The sequence below is a fragment of the Triticum urartu genome, chromosome 1 (genome assembly GCF_003073215.2).
Source record: "Triticum urartu cultivar G1812 chromosome 1, Tu2.1, whole genome shotgun sequence".
Taxonomy (NCBI): domain Eukaryota; kingdom Viridiplantae; phylum Streptophyta; class Magnoliopsida; order Poales; family Poaceae; genus Triticum; species Triticum urartu.
Window position 1 is genome coordinate 381,132,567 of NC_053022.1, and position 25,449 is coordinate 381,158,015.

Genomic DNA, 25,449 nt, shown 5'->3' on the forward strand with positions numbered 1-25,449 from the left:
AGGTATCCAATGCTAAAAGGACATAGATATCATCAAGAATGGAGGTGGATATCTTTTTAGAACAATTATATGTTTGGCTTAATCCTAATACATGATTAAACTAGTCAGATTCTTTTCAAGCATAAAATTCATGATGTGCTAGGCTCACTAAGTGCACAACATCCTATGATAAACAAGATTTGTCGTAAAAACAAACTAGCAACAAATTCAATCACCATACGTGATATATCAATAGCAGTTAGTACGATATATGAAATATAAATGGGACATGAGATGGAAGATGTATTCCCACTGTTCAAAAATCAACCGATAGTCTACTCTCCGTTAAAGTTCCCATGAATACTCTCTCTTGAGTCACTCTCCTCTCGAGGGATTGCCCCTCAATCCACAAGTGATTAATACTTCCTTCACGTGGGAGATGGCAAGCTCCATGACAACTTCACACATCATTCGGGCATCTTTAACTTCTCAAAGAGATCACCGAGCTAACGGCTACCAAACCATCTATAAAGTGATGGCCTCTACTAGCTTTCAACATCTCATTCAAACCAATCGATTCAGAGTGTTCAAGTCGATGTAATCAATGCAACCAAGCAACTTAGATCAACCCCTCTCTCAAAGCGCACAAGATATAGCTCACGCAACATATGATTAGAGGTGGGATGAAGAAGGCAGGAGATCAATAAATAACTCCTATAGCACACTTCTCCGACCATGTTCCCCAAGATGCCTACTTAGCCACGCTTCAAGTACTAGTTGCTGTGGATATTTTTTTGGGCGAAATCAAGAGTTAATAGGGACCCTCTCAACATAAACCAACTCCGAAAGTTAGAGTCCTCTTGGTGTGGACTATCTTACAATCAAGTAGAGGATCATAAAGAACAACAGAGCCAAGGACGGTTGCCCAAAGGATTGCGCCCAAAGTTAATGGTGATACGATCCTATCACCATTCTTTATTTTCTGCTTAATGGGACAAATAAGATCAAGTTTTAAAGTCCAGGGTTTTGACGATCTAAATGGTTTGACCGCTAAACATATTGTTCATGACTTCCGAGGGAACCGTCACTCCGTTCATGTAACCATTAAGATTATTGTTCATGACATTATTCTTTTGACTTCTAGATTTAGGAGTACACTTTAGAAGGTCGGCGCCATGTCATGGCGTCAATACCTCCTTTGGCGCGATAGCCCATCTCCCTCTATAAACTCGCCTTCTCGACGCTGTGATTAACGCATTTGGGTGGGGAGCCTCTCCCCGGGTGATGGTTCAAAAAAGAAATTGTTTTGAGTCCTTGACGAAGGTCTTTTTTGTTTAATGCGATTACATCTTCTCCGAAATTCCAACATTCTCGAATGGAATAGAAAAAAAAGTGAGGTGGCCTAAGCACAAATGCTCGATTACAGCCATAAAATCCTGTAACCTGCACGCACAGATCATACTATACAGCCCCCCTCCCGGCGCACGTTACCACGTCGTGCATATACACAAGGGGACGTGATATGTGTACACAAACGTAAGCTCCCTACAATGCCGCGGCGGCCTCGGACTCCGGCGCCCTCTGCTCCTTGGCGGCGTCAACGAACCCCACGTACAGATCCGATTGCCCGGTGTCGCACCTCGGCAGCGCCGTCCTCGCGCCGCCGTCGGCCATGGTCTTCACGAACGCGACGAACCGCCGCCAGTTGTCGCCCTCGAACAGGTTCCGGTTCATGCGCAGGTACGTGAACGCGCTCAGCCCGGCGGCCTCGGCGGTGGCGGCCACCTGCGCGAACGCCTGCTCGTCGTACCGCTCCAGCGCGTTCTCGCCAGCGAGCTCCACGCGCGCCGCCCGCGCCGCGGCCCTGACCTGCTGCACCAGGAGCTCCGGCGAGCAGCCGGCGTGGCCGGGCTGCTGCTCGTCCTTCATCTCCATGCACGTGAAGTTGAGCACGGTGCCGTGCCTGGCCAGCATCTGCGCGATGGGCTCGTACCCGTCGTGGTGCCGCGTGTTGTAGTACCCCGCGGTGAGCTCGGCGGCGTGGGAGCGGGTCCGGTAGTGCCAGTGGATGCCGGCGACCTTGGCAGACAGCGTGACGCCAGTGCCGCCGAAGATGGCCTCGGCAGCGGCCAGCACGCGGTCGCCGTGCTCCAGGAGCATCCCGGAGTACCACTTGAGGAAGAAGTGGCCGTACTCGGTGCTCCACGTGCCGTCCCGGCGGAAGAAGCCCGTCTCCTCCGGAAACTGCTTGTATTCACCAGCGTCGTGCGGCCCACTTGTCCCCCAGTTCTCGTGCCCCGCCGCCACGGCCGCCGCCTGCAGCGACGCCCGCATGTACTTGTCGTAGCACTGGAACTCGCCGATGCCCGGGAAACTCCACGTCCCGTTGGCCTCCGGGTAGGAAGGATACCTCAGCTCGCCGCAGGGGCCCAGGCCAACCTGGACCTCGGCGATGACGGTGCCGAGGTAGCCGGCGAACCTGTCGCGGAAGCTGCGCATGTAGTCGGAGTAGACCTGGACGGGGGTCCGGCCCTTGAGCACCGGCAGTGTGTCGCAGCCGAGGGAGATGTACTCGGGGTTGCGGCGGCCGGACCTGTCCGTGTACACGATGTCCGGGTCGGCGCTCACCTCCTCCAGAACCCATGGCGGCAACGGGATGCTGCAAACAACAATTTCAGTCAGCCATTTGTCCCCAATTCTCATTCGCTAATCATGTATCTAATTTGGCACACGCAAACAATAACCTAATCAGCTAACCCCATTAAAATAGAGAACTATTTTTGTATACTCGCCGATTGCTTGTCCAAGTGGAACTGCATATCATTGCCAAACGTGCAAGGAATGACAAAGTGAGCCTGTAATCAAACGCCATGTAGCACTAACTGAACAAGTTGTTACTCAACAACAGAACACTTGCACAACCAGAGCATACTGAACCGACAAATTTCTCCCAGATTCGAGAGGAAAACCTAATCGAATTAAACCAATTTAACTGCGGTTTTTTACTCGCGCTGTATGGTTGATTGATTCTATTGCAGCGCAGTCCATGATGCTGGCAAGTAAATGAGATGGATCATCGGCAAGGCGGAGAGTTGCTTACTTGCAGGAGTCACCGACGTTGCCGCCGCACTGATGGAAGGACATGACCATCTGGAGCCGTAGGCCGGCGCGCTCCACCATGCGCACCAGCTCGGCGTAGCCCTCCCAGTCGTAGCGCCCGGGGCCGTCGCGCTCCACCACGCCCCACCACACGTCCACCATGACGCCCTCCACCCCGGCGCTCCGCAGCGCCATCAGACTCACCGCCAGCGCCCGCGCGCGCGACACCTGGCCCCGGGGGCCCACCGTGTCAAGCGGCAGCATCACGAACACCGGCACCCCGCCCCTGCTCGGCCGGCCGCCGCCCGCGTTCGCCTGCTGGACCTGGCCGTGCAGCAGCTCGGCCGGGATCGGAGCGGGAGCCTCCATCGGCGCCGGCGGGGCCTGCGCGGCCGCCCTGAGGGCGCGGAGCCGGGCGGGCGCCTGCGGGGCGGCGACGGAGGAGGGCGGCGCGTCCTCGGGCCTGTGGAGGAGCTTGGAGCAAGGGTCGAGCGGCGCGAGGAAGGACGTCGAGGACCGCAGCGTCAGCGCCATGATCCGCTACGCGTGCTGGGAGGAGACGCTCGGCGAGAAGAGAGTCGTCGGAGGAAGAGAGTAGGAGAGGGGATTGCTTGGCTTGGCTTGGGTCCTGTGAGAGTACGACGAGACTTTTCTATCGGCTGAACGAACGGAACGGAATGAATGGAGCTCGGTGTTGTGGGGAGGTGGGCTGTGGGGCGCGGTATATATAGGCGAATTTTCGATTTTCTTCCGCGGGGGGCGGAGGAGGCGCGTGGCGAGTGCTTATCGCTAAACTAATTGGCCACGGTGGAGTGGAGTGGAGTGGATACTTCGGGTCGACACTTTTCCTCTCCCATGCATGCACGCCTAGAGCACAGTACTCCATTCTACTAGTACTAGTAGTAATATCTTTTCCATTTGCACTTTTGAGAAGGAGTTTATCCATTTGCAAGGATTCAATTTGCTTCGCGGGGAGATTAGTTGGGAGGTCGACACCTGTACTGGTTTCATGACTAATTAGCACCGCACGTTAACACGTGTAGGTGAGTGAGTGAGATCGGTTGGGCCAAGGACCCGCTAGACGGGCTATGTCATGGCCTGGCTTCATGGGAACCGGGAGGCGAAGATTATCTCTGGCCGGCGCGTGGCGGGATGCGAGGAAGTCGGGTGACGAGCATCACTTATCGGTGACTAAGCTGAGTGTTTTCGGATAATCGACGAGATGCGTAGCGTGATTGGTCGACTAGATCGGCTTAAGGCGTGCCGTTCGAGTGATCCTCTTAACTCAACGTCCCACACGCCTGAGCCTGGCAAACGACATTTGGCATTGCCAATACTTCCTTCGTTTCATAATGTAATACATTCATGTTTTTTCAGATTCAATTTTTTTCAGATTCAATTTTGATCATAAATTAGATCAATAACACATAAATCATTCTATTGAAAATTTATATCTTTGGAAACTTGTTTCAAATACAAATTCAAAGGTATCTATCATGCTCCCGCCGTTGTCATCCATATTGGTTAAATTTATGATCAGAGCAAAATCTTGAAAAGCGTGAACGCACTGTATTATAAAGTGAAGGGAGTACTTGACAAGTTCACATTTGGCAAAATCAAAAGTTGTCAACATTTGACAACCTTTTACAACGAAAACTGGTATGCAACCAATCTCTAGCCAACATTTGACAGTTATCAAAATTTGGCACGTCAACTTTTGGCATCGGATCGTGAACCAACATGTGGTTGGATAGTTAGAGGGACAGTGGTATCTTCAGCCCGTCCTGGTGCTCGCATTATTCCTGAATTTATTGAAGGATTTCCGGCGACACTCTTTCAGTGGGAGGAGACGTTCCCATCGACGACGAGGCACTTACGGCGACTTCGTAAATCTCAAGATTATATGTCGGCTCGGTCTTTCGGATGTGCTCGTAGGGATAGGATGTGTGTATGCATTCATAGAGGTGAGTGTATGCGTGTATGTATGAACATTTGTGTTTGTACCGTGTTCCAAAAAAATTGGCATCGGACCAACTAGCTCTGAAGTCCTTTCTAGCGGTGCCAATGGGAAGTTGTTAGGCCAACTCCACCGCATGATCCCAGATGGACGTCCAGTTTGGCCGGATTTCGTCCGTTTGGGGCGGTAATGGGTTGACCCATGTCCGCTTCTGTCCGTTGGGTCGCGGGTGCGTCCAACGCGTGGCTGCACCTCAAATCATGTCCGGAATGGACGTGATTAAAAAAACATAAAAACTAAAATAAAATGCCAAAAAAGTAAATAAAGCAAATAAAAAACAGTAAACATTAAAATTAAGCATCACGGCCACAAAACGGTCCAGATCCACGGTTGACATTCTCATAATTAACAATAAAAATAGCAGCCCGCGTGCTCCTGCCGTGCCCTTCGATGTCGTGGCCGCCGTCGTCTTCAATGGCTGCCGGTGTCGTCGTCGTCGCTGACGAGGTCGACGTACTCTGGCGGCGTCCAGAGGTGGGTCGGCGGTCCGTGGTAGACGGGGCCGGGCTGGAAGGCGGGAGGTTCCTGCACCACCTCCTCCTGTGTCGACGCTTCCCGCTCCTACCGCGGTGGCGTGGGGCACCAGTTCACAACCCCCACGGCGTCGGCCATCTCCGGAGCCGAGCACAACCGGCTCCAATGCTGGCCAACCAGGGCCGGGTGGAACGCGGCCACCGGATCCTCCTCCATCACCTCCTCCGCCCTCGTCATCTCCAGCTCGGGGATGACGACGTCGCCGGCCGCAGAGAGGGCCATCGTCTCCTCGATGCCCGGTCATTGGGGCTTATTGTTCGTGTTCATGGAGTCCTCCATGACATGTTGCACGAGCTGGGCCTCCTCCTTCGCTGTCATGCGAGGAGGTGGAGGTGGCGACGGAGATGGGGAAGGCGACGGCGTGGGCGTGAGGCCGCGCACCCGCGTACGCCCGTGCACCTCCTGACATGGCCGCCGCGGCCCTGACGCCGTGCTCGTCCTGTAGCTAGGTGTCCCAGAGCACAGATTCGGGAGCGTACCTATCGGCATAGTAGAGGTCGTCGGGAAGGAGACGACGGCGGCGCTCGATCTTATCGCGGCGCGCACAGCCGCTCATCGGGACCTGCGGGATCGGGACCCGGTCGGCCGAGAGGTGCCAGTTGTTGGGGAGTGGACGTTGCTCCACGGGACCGGAGTCCTCATCTCCCAATAGCGCCGACGAGCTCGAGGATGGGGAGAGGCTAGGGTTTGGGGGTGTCGAGTTTCAAGAAGGCAGCGGGCTGGAGTGGGAAGTGTGAACGACGACCGGTCCACGGCCTCCCCATTTAAGAAGGACGACGACCGTGCGCCTGGGCGGATGACAGGTGGGGCCAACCGCGCGTGCGCATTAATGTTGACGGATGGGAGGTAGGTGGCCGCCTGCCACGCGGCCCCGACGCGGACGAGCATCGCGTCCGTATGTTGTCCACCGTGACTCAAACCAGCCTTTTTTTTGAGCATCAGTACAGACACAAGCGCTCATATACACGCGCATACACTCATCCCTATGAACGCACACACGCACACCCTACCCCTATGAGCACCTCCGAGAGACTGAGCCGGCATATCATCTTGAGATTTACGAAATCACCGTAGGCGACTCGTTGTCGATGGAAACGTCTCCTCCCACTGAAAGCGCATCGCCGGAAATCCTGAAATAAATCCAAAAATAATGCGAGCATCATGATTTGAACCCTGATGGGTTGGGGATACCACTGTCCACTTAACATCTCAACCACAGGTTGGTTCGCCGGTGAGGTTGGCCTTAAACAAGATAAGGAGAGTTGCATGGAGATGCAAATGGAGGTGTCGCTGACGCGGCGTGACGCTACGTGTCGAAACTCTGTGCTGTTGGGACCGGACCAGGTCGGGTGTGTGGGCGAGGCCCGGTCGTACGCGAGCCGTTCGTCCGCTGGTTCGCGAACCCTCTTTTGTCACGGCGCGAGGTGTGGCCCGGCTCCGGCCGACCGACCGACGGGGGAGAGACGGAGAGGACTCGTGGCTGGTGACGGAGTCGTGCCCACTTGCGAGTTGGTGCCTCCCCGGCGTCCAGTCACCGGAGGGAGGCCCCCGCTCGTTTTTGCTTGGCGCTCCGTGGCGCTGCCTAGTCACGCAACCAGCCGAGCCGAACGAAGCAGATAGCAGTATTGCGCTTTTTACCTTCTTCGTTCAGTCACTCAGTCAGACGCGTCCTTTTTTTTTCTTTTGCTGCTGATTGACCGGGTGCGCTTTTACTGGTTTTTCGGGGTCACCGACGTGCCGGGAGCCTCCTGCCGTTCGAATTTCTTGGTGCGAAAGCGAAGCAGAGGACGCATGTGGTGAAACCTTGCAATCGGCCCGAGATTACTACCACGTGGTCGGTTTGGAGGCATGCGTGAGTTCTGACTGATCGCTGGGTCCGGGCGGGGGATCTCCTTCGGTTTGAACACCGCTGGCGCGGGCTGTGTCATCACGCCGCGCCCCTAGGTTGGTGAAGGAGGAGAGCACCAACGTATCAGCTGAGCGGAGTACGTACGTCGCACGGTGGGCTGCTGATCAACCACGTCTATCACATTGTCTGTGTTGTCCCTCATCTTTATCTCCTTCCAAGCACGGTCAGACTGATCATGACGATGATCGTCGCCTTTGCCTGCATCGTCGTCAACCCAACACTGTCAAAGCCCAGGTGGAGTGGAGTTACAGCAGTATTCAACTCTCGTTCTAGTATAAAATAAAACACTCCTCGAGGGAACGGGCCTGGCCTACGCGGAACAGAGTCATACACACGCGCAGGTAACATGTCACATGTGCATGCGTACTACTAGTATCACAGTACCCTAACCTAATCTACTTAACCATGTCGATCAAGGACGAGGGGAACAGTGCCGTGCTATGCTATCTGCTGCTGCGTGGGCGACGAGTCGGCGGTGACGCGGCCGCGTGTGGGCGCCGGGGCGAACGCGTGGTCGACATGGCGGCCTTATCCGCCCGCGCACGACCTCGCTCCAGCACGGCCTCGATCTCCTTCTCCTCCGGGATCGTCAAGTTTGGTGCACGCAGTTTCTCTCACTCGGGTGCGCTTTTTTCTCGTTGCGTCTCCTGCCTGGGCCCCCTACCACCGGCGACATTTCGGCCTCTTCTTCTCCCTGGATTTGTGGCTCTCTCCTGATCATGTCAGGAGTCGACTACGGAAAAGGACACACCGAATTTGTTGGGTTGATGTAGGGAAAATATGATGGGAAAAAGAGAGAGCCAAGCAGCCTGGTTTTATGGTCCGGGCTGATCGCTGGCCATGGACGACACGTATGACATTGACAAGGAAGGCTTTGTGCACTTGTGGCTAGTCCAACAAAAGCGTCGCTCGTGAACGTCCACCCTCCACTTTTTCTTTTCTTTTTTGAGTTGGGAGCCTCTAGTCTTGCAAAATTTAAAATTGATTTTGGACTATTTTTTCTCAAATATATACCGTGAGTGAATAGCAAAAAACTACCACATTACGGGCTATCGTTCCGGAAAACTACCGCTTTTTTTAATTTTTTAAAAAACTACCACAAAAGTGGCTGGCTGTTCCAAAAAACCCAAGTGGCCGAACGGTTAAGATTTAACTGAGGTTATGACATGTGGGGCCCGCCCGTCGGGGTTTTGTCGGCCACAGTGCTCACGGCGCGCGGGTGACGGCCGTTAGGGCGCACGGGCCGTCCCGACCAGGTCAAACGGATCCGGCCCGCCCTCACTCTGTCTTCCCCCTCTTTGTCTCCCTCTCTCTCGTGCGCGCCTCCCTCTCCGATGGCGGCGGCGGCGAAACTAGGCGATGGCGGCCATTCAACGGGTGGAGGTGGAAGGGGGGATGGAGGCGGCGAGTTCTTAGAGGTTGATAACTGGCCGGGGAGCGGTAGCTTCGCAACCCAGCCGGCGGCGCCGCCGCCGCCACAGCGGACACCACAGGCTGCAGCTCTAATGCAGTCTCCTACGACACAGGCTACACCGCCGTCGCCTGATGATTGCCAGTTCTCGCTTGAGTACAGAGCAGCGAGGTCTCTTGCTAGGGCTGTGCAGGCAGATCCGGCCAACTCCCAGCACTGGTCCTCTGCATTTGGAGGGGTGGAGTAAGTTTTTTTCCTCTTATGAGCTCCTTCAACAGTTTCTGCATTTCTACTTGTTCATTTCAAACAACATAGCATAATTTAGTTAGTTTTTTGACCAAACCCTAGGTTGATGCTGCTGTGATTCATCTTAGAACATGAACATGCACTGAATAATAGTTGAGCAAACACTCTGTGGCATGTTTTGGATGCAACAGTATCACTTAGCACTGAAGGATTAGTTAGATTTAGTAGAAATGCATGGTGGATTCAGAGAAGCATTTGTTGGATTCAGATTCCTTACTGTACTTTATAGTAGTGTGCACTGAATTTTTGTAGCAAAAAACACTTACTTAGTTGGGCTTTTCAAATAACATATTATGCAATGCAGGCTGGATGATGAAGTTTGGGATGTTAGGCTGCATTTCCAGGGTAGAGATAATATGGAAAGGAGGTTTTCTGTTTCAGACATCACATTTCTGAACTTGATAGCACTTACTGAGACTGAAGGCTATGGGTCAGATGACTACATGTACTGGGTAAAAGAACAAGGGATTGGACAGGAAGGTTTATTTCTTCTGGACAGTCAAGATGCAGTTGAAGAAATGATAGACCACTCAGATTTCACAGTGCTCAATATCATTGTTTCCAAGGCAAATGAAGATAGAGATGTTGAATGTAACAGGGCTCACAATGTTTGTGAAGAACAAATTCCAATAGGCAGTCCAGTGAGGGGTCCTGGTTTTGTGTTTAAGTCTGTCACAAGATGGAGTGGTCCACCCTCTTGAAGTTAATTTGAACACACAGCAAAGCTGTAACTTCAACATTTCAGAAGCTAATGGTGAGATGATGATGGACAGGCTGCTGGTCAAGAGGATGATGATATTGACAAATCATCCTCGGACTTTGAGATTGATAGGGGTGACTATAGAGGGATAAAGATGTCTTACAAGGCTTGGAAGAGAGGTGAAGAAAATATTGGAAATGAAGAAGAAAGAGATGCTATAGAAGACAAACCACAGTTTGAAGGTGACAGTGATGTTTCAGAGTTTTGGCAGGAGGAGAAAGAGGCAGACAGTGGAGAGGAAATAGTTGTGGAAAAATGCAGGCCTGAGAAACTCAAGCCTGTGAGAAGAGCAGCAGCAAATCCAGGTCCAACTTCCAGAGCTCACAGTCAGCCAGAGATCCCAAAGTTTCAAGATTTTGTACCTGAAACTGATGAGTATTGCTTCCCTGGTGATGTGGGCATTTCTGACTCAGATGGGGAGACTCCAAGACTACCTTCTGGAAGGAAGAGAAGATTGAAGAAGAAGAAAGAGAGGAAATGGTATGACCCAAAGGTACCTGATGCACATGAGCAGCTGTGCAAGGACCTTTGCTTCACCAATGTGTATGAGTTTAGAAAGGCATTGAGAAATTTTCATGTTAGGACTTTGAGAAACTTTCAGTACCATAGGAATGAACCATCAAGGGTTATTGTTTGGTGCCCAAAGAGGAAGAATGGATGTGATTTTTTCATGACTGCATCCAAAGTAGCCCATGAAGATACATTCACAATCAAGAAGTGCCACATGGATCATAGTTGTGGAGCTTGTGGAGAGAGTACAAAGGTTACTGCTGAATGGGTTGCAGAAGCTGTGGAGGACACGGTTAGATCAAATGTAAAGGCTGATGTAGAGACAGTTCTCAAACATACTAAGAAGAAGTTTGGGGTGCATGTACCTAGGAGTTTGGCATATAGGGCAAGACTGATGGCTGTTGATGTTGTGCAAGGTGATCATAGAAAGCAGTATCTAAGGTTGAGGGACTACCTACAATGTGTGCTTGACACAAACCCTAGAAGCAGGTGCATAGTGACAACTTTTGAGGATCCTTTGAACCCAGCCCCCACACCAAGGTTCAAGTACATGTTCTATTGCCTCCAGGCATCAAAAGATGGATTTCTTGCTGGTTGTAGGCCTTTCAAAGGTACAAATCAGTGATTTAATCATGTTACAAATGTAATCAAGTTATTCAATTTTGCCCTAACTATCTCTGTTTATGCAGGACTTGATGGTTGCTTCATCAAGTTATCCATAGGCCAGCAGATATTGGCAGCAACTGGGAGAGATGGGAACAACAATGTGTTCCCAATTGCTTTTGGAGTGGTTGACAAAGAGGATGGGCCTAGCTGGACCTGGTTTTTAAACCAACTTAGAGTCTGCATTGGCACCAGCAACCAGTTTGGGAACTACACCATCATGTCTGACAGGCAGAAGGTATTTTCTCTGACTCTATATTATTCTTATGCACATAGCAATGCTGCTATAGTTATCTCATTACTACCTTATGTAATCAAACAACAGGGCCTTCTTAAAGAAATTAATGAAGTATTTCCTCAATCCCCACAAAGATATTGCCTAAGACACATATATGCCAACTTCCAGTCAGCTGGCTTTAGAGCAGAAGAACTTAAGAAATGGGTTGACAAAGCTAGCTATTCCTTCACTGAACATGGTCACAAAGAAGGAATGGCAGGTTTGAAAGCAGCATGTGAACCAGCCTACATGTGGTTGAATGGCATCCCTAAGGAGTGTTGGGCTAGATATGCAATGGATCATGTGTGCAAGACTGACTTGGTAGTGAACAACCTTAGTGAGGTTTTCAACAAAATGATTCTAGATGTTAGGTCAAAACCAATTAAGACCATGTTTGAAGGGTTGAGGACCAAACTAATGGTTAAGTACCAGGGCATCAGAGAGAAAACAGAGAGCTGTAAGTGGGAAATAACCCCACATTACATGGAGAAGCTTGAGGAGAGCAAGAAGTGGGCTAAATACTGTGAAGCAAACATGGCTGGTCCCAACATCTGGCAAGTAACTAGTGAAGAGAACACATATTGTGTGAAGCTTGATGTAGGGAGCTGCTCTTGCAGGAGGTGGGACATGACTGGATCACCTTGCCACCATGCAATATCTGCAATGCAGAAGATAAAAGTTCACCCAGAAGATTATGTGCATCCATTCTTTAAGAAGCCAATGTATAAGGCTGCATACCAACACATCATCTACCCTGTCCCTGGCCCTGAATTCTGGCCCAACACCAACACACCAGACATAGAACCACCAGTTTTCAGGGAGAAGAAAGGCAAGAAGCAGACAGCTAGGAGAAAGGGTGAATTTGAGGTGCCAGCTCCAAATGATACATCAAGGATGGGCACAATAACATGCAGTAACTGTGGTCTGCAAGGCCACATGTGGACAATGTGTGGAGACAGACTTAAGGCCAAGTTTATGATAAGGAAAAACAACCACCAGGCGACATCATCAGGTCCAGCTCCAGTTTCAGGTCCAGCTCCAGCTTCAGGTCCAGCTCCAGCTTTAGGACCATTTAGGGGCAGGAAACTAGCAACAGCTTCAACAAGGTCAACCACATCTACTACAACAAGGGCAACCACATCTACTGCAGTTTCAACAGGTGGATCAAGAAAGAGAAAGAACCCACCACCTGCTTCAGCACCAGCCAACAACACCAGGTCAAGTGCATCATCTCCAGCAAAGAACACCAGGTCAAGTGCAAGAGGTTTCAATGCTCCAAGGGCAGCATCAACATCAGGTCAAGTTGATGTTGGTTCTAAGAGGAAGAGGAAGGCCCCAAGCAAACTTGCTTTGTATTTCACAGCCAGTGGCAACCATTGAATGTGTTGCACTCAACTATGCTTTATGCCTTGAACTCTGCTTGTTAGGCATGCTTGCTATCTGTGTTATTTGCAGTGAACTCTGTTTTCATTTGAACAATTAAGTTATGTGGTCTATGTATGAACTGCTTGGAACAATTAAGTTATATGGTCTGTGTTTGAACTGCTTGGAACAATTAAGTTATCTGCTGTCAAGCTCTATTTTGATTTGATATGTCCTAGGTTATGAATTGTTTCATATGAAATTATTTCTTATGTTGAGCATTGTTATGTAGATCAAGTGATTTATTTTGTTGATAATTGATTGATATGATTAGGTCAATTTGGTCACTTTGGGGGGCTACTTGTCGACCAACCCCAAAGTGGCCACATTTGGCCACTTTGGGGTGGAACTTGTCGACCAACCCTAAAGCCACCCAAATTTGGCCACTTTGGGTGGCTACTTGTCGACCAACCCCAAAGTGGCTATCTAGGACCAAAACCTAACATATCAAAGCTAAAACATCAAGATTTTCCCATCTAGGCACCAAACCCTAAGAGATCAAACCTAAAACAACAAGATATGGCCATCTGACCAAACCATAACATATCTAACTTAAAACATCAAGATCACCAGATCAATTCATTCATACATACAAATATAGATAAAAGATTCACTCATAAATTGCATCATAGACAGATTGATTCATCACATAGATAGATCATTCAACATTTTTCTTTCACTAGCTTCATACATTGCATTGCATCATAGACAACTTGATTCGTCACATACATATCTCATTCAACATTGTTCTTACACCAACTTCAAACATCACATAGATAGAAAGACAGATCTAGGAACACAAAAACATAACAGCAGCATCATGGGTACAAAATCCTAGTCCACCTTTGCCTGGTGACCTAAAAGGGATGGAAATTTGCCCTCCTCCTTGCCCAGTAGATGATATCATCATCACTAGGGTTGGAACCATGGGGGAATGCCTCCAAGAACTGCTCTATGTCCTTGCGGTTGCATGCTGCAAGGATCATCTCAGCAAGTTGCCTTCTCGCCCTCCTCCTTGCATCTCTGCGCCTGGCTTGTCTGGGCACCTCTTCTTCTCCATCTATGAACTCTCCAGGATCCATCTCTCCCTTGGATTCTAGGGTTTCTTTGGCGGCTGGGGGGTTGAGAAGGGTGGGGATTGGGGGATTGACTGCGGTTTCACTCAAGGGGTGGGCTTTATAGACTACTAATGGTTGGTGGTAGGTAGGTGGAGTAATAAAACAGCCCAGTCTAGGCCCACAATGTGTACATAATGGTTTCAGGCCCAAAAATATACTAGTTCAGCGTTGCTACTTTCAGGAAAACAACCTAAAGAAATAAAACAGTTCTTCACTGCATTACTTAAGATAGATAGGTTCTTAACAGTACAATAACATAAGCCAGACTTAGCAAAGGTTCTCCACCACTCTAGTTACCATAACTTAAACAGTTCATATAGGACTGCACAAAATATACTCCTACCATCTGAAGGAAATATGCCCTAGAGGCAATAATAAAGTTATTATTTATTTCCTTATTTCATGATAAATGTTTATTATTCATGCTAGAATTGTATTAATCGGAAACATAATACATGTGTGAATACATAGACAAACAGAGTGTCACTAGTATGCCTCTACTTAACTAGCTCGTTAATCAAAGATGGTTATGTTTCCTAACCATGAACAAAGTGTTGTTATTTGATTAAAGAGGTCACATCATTATTGAATGATCTGATTGACATGACCCATTCCATTAGCTTAGCACCCGATCGTTTAGTATGTTGCTATTGCTTCCTTCATGACTTATACATGTTCCTATGACTATGAAATTATGCAACTCCCGTTTGCCGGAGGAACACTTTGGGTGCTACCAAACGTCACAACGTAACTGGGTGATTATAAAGGAGCATTACAGGTGTCTCCAAAGGTAGATGTTGGGTTGGCGTATTTCGAGATTAGGATTTGTCACTCCGATTGTCGGAGAGGTATCTCTGGGCCCTCTCGGTAATGCACATCACATAAGCCTTGCAAGCATTGCAACTAATGAGTTAGTTGCGAGATGATGTATTACGGAACGAGTAAAGAGACTTGCCGGTAATGATATTGAACTAGGTATTGGATACCGACGATCGAATCTCGGGCAAGTAACATACCGATGACAAAGGGAACAACGTATGTTGTTATGCGGTCTGACCGATAAAGATCTTCGTAGAATATGTAGGAGCCAATATGGGCATCCAGGTCCCGCTATTGGTTATTGACCGGAGACGTGTCTCAGTCATGCCTACATTATTCTCGAACCGTAGGGTCCGCACGCTTAACATTACGATGACAGTTATTATGAGTTTATGCATTTTGATGTACCGAAGTTGTTCGGAGTCCCGGATGTGATCACGGACATGACGAGGAGTCTCGAAATGGTCGAGACATAAAGATTGATATATTGGAAGCCTATATTTGGACATCAGAAGTGTTCCGGGTGAAATCAGGATTTTACCGGAGTACCGGGAGGTTACCGAAACCCCCCGGGAACCATATGGGCCTTAATGGGCCTTAGTGGAAAGGAGAAAGGGCAGCCCATAGGGCCGCGCGCCTCCCCCCTCCCCTAGTCCTATTAGGACTAGGAGAGGTGGCCGGCCCCCCTCTCCCTCTTTCCCCCTCGAGAATCCTAGTACAATAGGATTGGGGGGGGAGTCCTACTCCCGGTAGGAGTAGGACTCCTCCTGCGACTCCACAGCGCCGGCCGCCCCCTCCCCCTTGGCTCCTTTATATACGGAGGCAGGGGGCACCTCTAGACACACAAGTTGATCACGAGATCGTTCCTTAGCCGTGTGCGGTGCCCCCTGCCACCATATTCCACCTCGATCATATCGTTGTAGTGCTTAGGCGAAGCCCTGCGTCAGTAAAACATCAAGATCGTCACCACGCCATCGCTGACAGAACTCCTCCCCGAAGCTTTGCTGGATCGGAGCCCGGGGATCGTCATCGAGCTGTACGTGTGCTAAGAACTCGGAGGTGCCGGAGTAACGGTGCTTGGATCGGTCGGATCGAGAAGACGTACAACTACTTCCTCTACGTTGTGTCAACGCTTCCGCAGCAATCTACAAGGGTACATAGACAACACTCTCCCCTCGTTGCTATGCATCACCATGATCTTGCGTGTGCGTAGGAAATTTTTTGAAATTACTACGAAACCCAACAGTGGCATCCGAGCCTAGGTTTTATAGGTTGATGTTATATGCACGAGTAGAACACAAGTGAGTTGTGGGCGATATAAGTCATACCGCCTACCAGCATTCATACTTTGGTTCGGCGGCATTGTTGGACGAGAGGCCCGGACCAACATTACGCGTACGCTTACGCGAGACCGGTTCCCCCGACGTGCTTTGCACAAAGGTGGCTAGCGGGCGACAGTCTCTCCAACTTTAGTTGAACCAAGTATGGCTACGCCCGGTCCTTGCGAAGGTTAAAACGGAGTCTATTTGACAAACTATCATTGTGGTGTTGATGCGTAGGTAAGATTGGTTCTTGCTTAAGCCCGTAGCAGCCACGCAAAAGTGCAACAACAAAGTAGAGGACGTCTAACTAGTTTTTGCAGGGCATGTTGTGATGTGATATGGTCAAAACATGATGAGAATATTATTGTATGAGATGATCATGTTTTGTAAAGTTATCGGCAACCGGCAAAAGCCATATGGTTGTCGCTTTATTGCATAAAATGCAAGCGCCAAATAAGGCTTTACTTTATCACTAAACAATAGCAATAGTCGCAAAAGCAAAAGTTGGCGAGACGAGACAACGATGCTACGATGGAGATCAAGGTGTCACGCCGATGACGATGGTGATCACGATGGTGCTTCGGAGATGGAGATCACAAGCACAAGATGATGATGGCCATATCATATCACTTATATTGATTGCATGTGATGTTTATCTTTTTATGCATCTTATCTTGCTTTGATTGATGGTAGCATTATAAGATGATCTCTCACTAAATTATCAAGAAGTGTTCTCCCTGAGTATGCACCGTTGCCAAAGTTCGTCGTGCCTAGACACCACGTGATGATCGGGTGTGATAAGCTCTACGTCCATCTACAACGGGTGCAAGCCAGTTTTGCACACGCAGAATACTCAGGTTAAACATGACGAGCCTAGAATATGCAAATATGGCCTCAGAACACGGAGACCGAAAGGTCGAGCGTGAATCATATAGTAGATATGATCAACATAACGATGTTCACCATTGAAACTACTCCATCTCACGTGATGATCGGACATGGTTTAGTTGATTTGGATCACGTGATCACTTAGAGGATTAGAGGGATGTCTATCTAAGTGGGAGTTCTTAAGTAATATGATTAATTGAACTTAAATTTATCATGAACTTAGTCCTGATAGTATCTTGCAAATTATGTTGTAGATAGATGGCTCGTGTTGTTGTTCCGTTGAATTTTAATGCGTTCCTTGAGAAAGCAAAGTTGAAAGATGATGGTAGCAATTACACGGACTGGGTCCGTAACTTGAGGATTATCCTCATTGCTGTTCAGAAGAATTACGTCCTGGAAGCACCGCTGGGTGCCAGGCCTGCTGCTGGAGCAACACCAGATGTTATGAACGTCTGGCAGAGCAAAGCAGATGACTACTCGATAGTTCAGTGTGCCATGCTTTACGGCTTAGAATCGGGACTTCAACGACGTTTTGAACGTCATGGAGCATATGAGATGTTCCAGGAGTTGAAGTTAATATTTCAAGCAAATGCCCGGATTGAGAGATATGAAGTCTCCAATAAGTTCTATAGCTGCAAGATGGAGGAAAATAGTTCTGTCAGTGAGTATATACTCAAAATGTCTGGGTATAATAATCACTTGATTCAGATAGGAGTTAATCTTCCAGATGATTGCGTCATTGACAGAATTCTCCAATCACTGCCACCAAGCTACAAGAGCTTCGTGATGAACTATAATATGCAAGGGATGAATAAGACTACTCCCGAGCTCTTCGCGATGCTGAAAGCTGCGGAGGTAGAAATCAAGAAGGAGCATCAAGTGTTGATGGTCAACAAGACCACTAGTTTCAAGAAAAAGGGCAAAGGGAAGAAGAAAGGGAACTTCAAAAAGAACGGTAAGCAAGTTGCTACTCAAGAGAAGAAACCCAAACCTGGACCTAAGCCTGAAACTGAGTGCTTCTATTGCAAGCAGACTGGTCACTGGAAGCGAAAATGCCCCAAGTATTTGGCGGATAAGAAGGATGGCAAGGTGAACAAAGGTATATGTGATATACATGTTATTGATGTGTACCTTACTAGAGCTCGCAGTAGCACCTGGGTATTTGATACTGGTTCTGTTGCTAATATTTGCAACTCGAAACAGGGACTACGGATTAAGCAAACACTGGCGAAGGACGAGGTGACGATGCGCGTGGGAAACGGTTCCAAAGTCGACGTGATCGCGGTCGGCACGCTACCTCTACATCTACCTTCGGGATTAATATTAGACCTAAATAATTGTTATTTGGTGCCAGCGTTGAGCATGAACATTATATCTGGATCTTGTTTGATGCGAGACGGTTATTCATTTAAGTCAGAGAATAATGGTTGTTCCATTTATATGAGTAATATCTTTTATGGTCATGCACCTTTGAGGAGTGGTCTATTTCTGATGAATCTCAATAGTAGTAACACACATATTCATAATGTTGAAACCAAAAGATGCAGAGTTGATAATGACAGTGCAACTTATTTGTGGCACTGCCGTTTAGGTCATATCGGTATAAAGCGCATGAAGAAACTCCATACTAATGGACTTTTGGAACCACTTGATTATGAATCACTTGGTACTTGCGAACCGTGCCTCATGGGCAAGATGACTAAAACACCGTTCTCCGGTACTATGGAGAGAGCAACAGATTTATTGGAGATCATACATACAGATGTATGTGGTCCGATGAATATTGAGGCTCGTGGCGGATATCGTTATTTTCTCACCTTCACAGATGACTTAAGCAGATATGGGTATATCTACTTAATGAAACATAAGTCTGAAACATTTGAAAAGTTCAAAGAATTTCAGAGTGAAGTTGAAAATCATCGTAACAAGAAAATAAAGTTTCTACGATCTGATCGTGGAGGAGAATATTTGAGTTACGAGTTTGGTGTACATTTGAAAAATTGTGGAATAGTTTCGCAACTCACGCCACCCGGAACACCACAGCGCAATGGTGTTTCCGAACGTCGTAATCATACTTTACTAGATATGGTGCGATCTATGATGTCTCTTACTGATTTACCGCTATCGTTTTGGGGTTATGCTTTAGAGACGGCCGCATTCACGTTAAATAGGGCACCATCAAAATCCGTTGAGATGACGCCTTATGAACTGTGGTTTGGCAAGAAACCAAAGTTGTCGTTTCTTAAAGTTTGGGGCTGCGATGCTTATGTGAAAAAGCTTCAACCTGATAAGCTCGAACCCAAATCGGAGAAATGTGTCTTCATAGGATACCCAAAGGAGACTGTTGGGTACACCTTCTATCATAGATCCGAAGGCAAGACATTCGTTGCTAAGAATGGATCCTTTCTAGAGAAGGAGTTTCTCTCGAAAGAAGTGAGTGGGAGGAAATAGAACTTGATGAGGTAACTGTACCTGCTCCCTTATTGGAAAGTAGTACATCACAGAAAACTGTTTCTGCGAAACCTATACCAATTAGTGACGAAGCAAATGATGATGATCATGAAAATTCAAAACAAGATACTACTGAACCTCGTAGATCAACCAGAGCGAGATCCGCACCAGAGTGGTACGGTAATACTGTTCTGGAAATCATGCTGCTAGATCATGATGAACCTACGAACTATGAAGAAGCGATGGTGAGCCCAGATTCCGCAAAGTGGCTTGAAGCCATGAAATCTGAGATGGGATCCATGTATGAGAACAAAGTATGGACTTTGGTTGACTTGCCCGATGATCGGCAAGCAATTGAGAATAAATGGATCTTCAAGAAGAAGACTGACGCTGACGGTAATATTATTGTCTACAAAGCTCGACTTGTCGCAAAAGGTTTTCGGCAAGTTCAAGGGGTTGACTACGATAAGACCTTCTCACCTGTAGCGATGCTTAAGTCTGTCCGAATCATGTTAGCAATTGCCGCATTTTATGATTATGAAATTTGGCAGATGGATGTCAAAACTGCATTCCTGAATGGATTTCTGGAAGAAGAGTTGTATATGATGCAACCAGAAGGTTTTGTCGATCCAAAGGGAGCTAACAAAGTGTGCAAACTCCAGCGATCCATTTATGGACTGGTGCAAGCCTCTCGGAGTTGGAATAAACGCTTTGATAGTGTGATCAAAGCATTTGGTTTTATACAGACTTTCGGTGAAGCCTGTATTTACAAAAAGGTGAGTGGGAGCTCTGTAGCATTTCTGATATTATATGTGGATGACATATTACTGATTGGAAATGATATAGAATTTCTGGATAGCATAAAGGGATACTTGAATAAAAGTTTTTCAATGAAAGACCTCGGTGAAGCTGCTTACATATTAGGCATAAAGATCTATAGAGATAGATCAAGACGCTTAATTGGACTTTCACAAAGCACATACCTTGACAAGATTTTGAAGAAGTTCAAAATGGATCAAGCAAATAAAGGGTTCTTGCCTGTGTTACAAGGTGTGAAGTTGAGTAAGACTCAATGCCCGACCACTACAGAAGATAGAGAGAAAATGAAAGATGTTCCCTATGCTTCAGCCATAGGCTCTATCATGTATGCAATGCTGTGTACCAGACCTGATGTGTGCCTTGCTATAAGTTTAGCAGGGAGGTACCAAACTAATCCAGGAGTGGATCACTGGACAGCGGTCAAGAACATCCTGAAATACCTGAAAAGTACTAAGGATATGTTTCTCGTATATGGAGGTGACAAAGAGCTCACCGTAAAAGGTTACGTTGATGCAAGCTTTGACACTGATCCGGACGATTCTAAATCGCAAACCAGATACGTGTTTACATTAAACGGTGGAGCTGTCAATTGGTGCAGTTATAAACAAAGCGTCGTAGCGGGATCTACATGTGAAGCGGAGTACATAGCTGCTTCGGAAGTAGCGAACGAAGGAGTCTGGATGAAGGAGTTCATATCCGATCTAGGTGTCATACCTAGTGCATTGGGTCCAATGAAAATCTTTTGTGACAATACTGGTGCAATTGCCTTGGCAAAGGAATCCAGATTTCACAAGAGGACCAAGCACATCAAGAGACGCTTCAATTCCATCCGGTATCTAGTCCAGGTGGGAGACATAGAGATTTGCAAGATACATATGGATCTGAATGTTGCAGACCCGTTGACTAAGCCTCTTCCACGAGCAAAACATGATCAGCACCAAGGCTCCATGGGTGTTAGAATCATTACTTTATAATCTAGATTATTGACTCTAGTGCAAGTGGGAGACTGAAGGAAATATGCCCTAGAGGCAATAATAAAGTTATTATTTATTTCCTTATATCATGATAAATTTTTATTATTCATGCTAGAATTGTATTAACCGGAAACATAATACATGTGTGAATACATAGACAAACTTAGTGTCACTAGTATGCCTCTACTTGACTAGCTCGATAATGAAAGATGGTTATGTTTCCTAACCATGAACAAAGTGTTGTTATTTGATTAACGAGGTCACATCATTAGTTGAATGATCTGATTGACATGACCCATTCCATTAGCTTAGCACCCGATCATTTAGTATGTTGCTATTGCTTTCTTCATGACTTATACATGTTCCTATGACTATGAGATTATGCAACTCCCGTTTGCCGGAGGAACACTTTATGTGCTACCAAACGTCACAACGTTACTGGGTGATTATAAAGGAGCTCTACAGGTGTCTCCAATGGTAGATGTTGGGTTGGCGTATTTCGAGAATAGGATTTGTCACTCCGATTGTCGGAGAGGTATCTCTGGGCCCTCTCGGTAATGCACATCACATAAGCCTTGCAAGCATTGCAACTAATGAGTTAGTTGCGGGATAATGTATTACGGAACGAGTAAAGAGACTTGCCGGTAACGAGATTGAACTAGGTATTGGATACCGACGATCGAATCTCGGGCAAGTAACATACCGATGACAAAGGGAACAACGTATGTTGTTATGCGGTCTGACCGATAAAGATCTTCGTTGAATATGTAGGAGCCAATATGGGCATCCAGGTCCCGCTATAGGTTATTGACCGGAGATGTGTCTCAGTCATGTCTACATTATTCTCGAATCGTAGGGTCCGCACGCTTAACGTTACGATGACAGTTATTATGAGTTTATGCATTTTGATGTACCGAAGTTAGTTCGGAGTCCCGGATGTGATCACGGACATGACGAGGAGTCTCGAAATGGTCGAGACATAAAGATTGATATATTGGAAGCCTATATTTGGACATCGGAAGTGTTCCGGGTGAAATCGGGATTTTACCGGAGTACCGGGAGGTTACCGGAACCCCCCGGGAGCCATATGGGCCCTAATGGGCTTTAGTGGAATGGAGAAAGGGGCAGCCCAAGATGGCCGCGTGCCTCCCCCCTCCCCTAGTCCTATTAGGACTAGGAGAGGTGGCCGGCCCCCCTCTCTCTCTTTCGCCCTCGGGGAATCCTAGTCCAACTAGGATTTGGGGGGGGAGTCCTACTCCCGGTGGGAGTAGGACTCCTCCTGCGCCCTCCTCCTGGTTGGCGGCCCCCTCCCCCTTGGCTCCTTTATATACGGAGGCAGGGGGCACCTCTAGACACACAAGTTGATCCATGTGATCGTTCCTTAGCCGTGTGCGGTGCCCCCTGCCACCATATTCCACCTCGGTCATATCGTTGTAGTGCTTAGGCGAAGCCCTGCGTCGGTAGAACATCAAGATCGTCACCACGCCGTCGTGCTGACGGAACTCCTCCCCGCCGCTTTGCTGGATCGGAGCCCGGGGATCGTCATCGAGCTGTACGTGTGCTAAGAACTCGGAGGTGCCGGAGTAACGGTGCTTGGATCGATCGGATCGTGAAGACGTACGACTACTTCCTCTACGTTGTGTCAACGCTTCCGCAGTCGGTCTGCGTGAGTACGTAGACAACACTCTCCCCTCTCGTTGCTGTGCATCACCATGATCTTGCGTGTGCGTAGGAAATTTTTTGAAATTACTACGAAACCCAACAATGTTATGGTTGTTGTCCTACGGACTAAAACCCTTCGGTTTATATAGACACCGGAGAGGGTTAGGGTTACACAAGGTCGGTTACAAAGGAGGAGATATCCATATACGTATTGCCTAGCTTGCCTTCCACGCCAAGTAGAGTCCCATCCGGACACGAGACGAAGTCTTCAATCTTGTATCTTCATAGTCTAACAGTCCGGCCAATGGAGATAGTCCGGCTGTCCGGAGACCCCCTAATCCAGGACTCCCTCAGCCCCGCCGCAGTCTGCATGTTCGCCGCCAACCACCTTGGGATTGGCATTAAAGACCTTTAGAGATAGGCCAAAGTGTGGCCAGACTCAGAGGAGAGCCTCGCAGAAGACAATGAAGGACGAGATGTGGAGGAGGGAGTAGGGGCCTAGATCATGGAAATCTAGCCCGTAGTAGAACATCAACCCCCTCATGAAGGGGTGCAGGGGAAATCCGAGCCCCGTAAGGAAATGGGGAAGGAATACGACCCTTTCGCCCGGCCTGGGCGTGGGGACGATCCGTCCTTCCTCGAGGGCCCGATGAGCAATGTCGGCCGACAAGTAGCTGGCCTCCTTCAAATTCACGATGTCGCTATCGGTGACAAAGGAGGCATCCCACTTCCCGTTGGCGCCGGATCCGGCCATAGCTGAAGAGGACGAGGTGGGATTTTGTTGTGGAAGCAGAGAAGAGGGGCGCTGCAGCTCTGAAGATCTGCGTGAGCGGAAGGTGGAAGAAGGCGTGGGATGCTGACTGTTGTACCTCCCCCTTTATAGGTTGTTGACAAGCCAAGAGTTCCTTTTTTCATGTTGTTGGCTTCTCCACTTCCCGATACGCTTGCAACGTTATGTGCGGGATGGGAAATCAAAATCATCGATCATATCCCCTGAAAGACGGGGAACGATCTCCACCTTGATGGGACATGAGAAACGTGCGACGGCCTCGAGCCGCTCCGAGAAATACTAACCGCTCGGCGTTATGGCCGGATGCGACTCTTCGTTGAAAGAGAAAAAGTCGTCAGATGAAGGCACTGTTTATGCTTGAATGGATTTTATGTTTGCCTTCGTTGTTAAGTAAAACTGCCGTTTCAGATTCCGGACATCACTTGGCTCCGAACATGAACGAAGCGAACCAGAGAACTCGCCTCACAAGCCGAATATTGTTAGTGGAGCAGATGCCAGACACAAGCCTTGGCGTTGGAGGAAAGTTCAGGGGCTACTGAGGGAGTCATGGACTAAGGGGTCCTCAGGGCGTCGACCCATTGACTATGGGCTGGACTGGTGAAGTCGTATAGCGACAGAAGGTCTATGAAGCCGTGGTGTGTCCTTCAAGTCAAGGATAGGCAAGATCTCTTTACCCCATATTGTAATCTATCTCCGGTAACCCTAACCCTACCGGTGTCTATATAAACCGAGGGTTGTAGTCTTTAGGGGGAGAGCTATATTCATCACCTCATCACCTTAGGGTTTAGCTCATGCTGATCTCGAGGTAGATCTACTCTGTAACCATACTATACGTCCAATACAATCAAGCAGGACGTAGGGTATTACCTCTTCGAGAGGGCCCGAACCTGGGTAAACACTGTGTTCATTGCCCCTTGTTCCCCATCGATTCTGGATCCATAGCTCAGGACCCCCTACCCCGAGGTCTGTCGGTTTTGACAACAACAACTAGGCATAAGTTTAAAACAACATGGCATCCCATGCCTCCGCTGGACCCCAGGGTGTTGTTCCCTAGACAAAATATACACAAGTTCACACCAAAAGAGACTATCAAACTTTAGTTCAGACCTCCACTAGTTCATACTTGACACATGATAGATAACCTGGAGGGCATGCAAGATGTCGCTGATGCTATTGTGCTTGGAGCACTAGACCCTGCAGATGTTAGAGGTGTTGGCGTTGAAGATCTGGACCTTCAGCCCCAGGACAAAGAGCCTCGGGACTAGGAGGTCGCAGGGGACGATCTTGTGCCGCTGGCAGAAGTACTCCCAGCCGTGCCCGAGCACCATGTCGCCCTTAAACATCTACAACTGGACCCAGAACTTGCACCACTTGTTGGCAGATAGGCTGATCACGCGAGGAGGGCCAAGGATCAGCCATTGCTTCATCACCGGCCTGAAGACAACCGGGATGACCAACATGGCGATGTCCTCCTGGTCCTGGATCAGCACGTAGAACCTGATAGGTTCCCGTATACCCTCCTTGTGGCTGGTGCTTGGCCTCCTGCCAGTGTTGAGCACCAAGCTCAAGTACTCCTGCCCAGAACCACTGTCCTCTTCAGCCACCGGTTTGTGGTGATGAGGTTGTCAACACCCTCGGCGCCGCCGACGACCTGCGCTCCTCCGCCTGTTGTGTCCCACTCCGTCTTCATTGTCTTATCAGTAAAGTGGACGATAGTAA

General features: G+C 48.4%; 1 protein-coding gene across 1 annotated transcript; it reads right to left on the reverse strand.

Annotated features, from left to right (window-relative positions):
• Positions 1-1,293: 1,293 nt before the first annotated feature.
• LOC125513710 (beta-amylase 3, chloroplastic-like) lies at positions 1,294-3,791 on the reverse strand. The gene is made up of 2 exons (XM_048678878.1): positions 3,080-3,791; positions 1,294-2,638 (listed from the first exon to the last, which is right to left on the reverse strand). The coding sequence occupies exons 1-2, from the start codon at positions 3,610-3,612 to the stop codon at positions 1,525-1,527; spliced, it is 1,647 nt and encodes a 548-aa protein (XP_048534835.1). The 5' UTR covers positions 3,613-3,791; the 3' UTR covers positions 1,294-1,524.
• Between the last annotated feature and the right edge of the window lie 21,658 nt (positions 3,792-25,449).

Coding starts and splice junctions, on each gene's coding strand:
- LOC125513710 (XM_048678878.1), bottom strand. CDS start 3,612: ATGGCGCTGACGCTGCGGTCCTCGACGTCCTTCCTCGCGCCGCTCGAC. Junction 2,639..3,079: donor AACGTCGGTGACTCCTGCAA/GTAAGCAACTCT, acceptor TGTTGTTTGCAG/CATCCCGTTGCCGCCATGGG.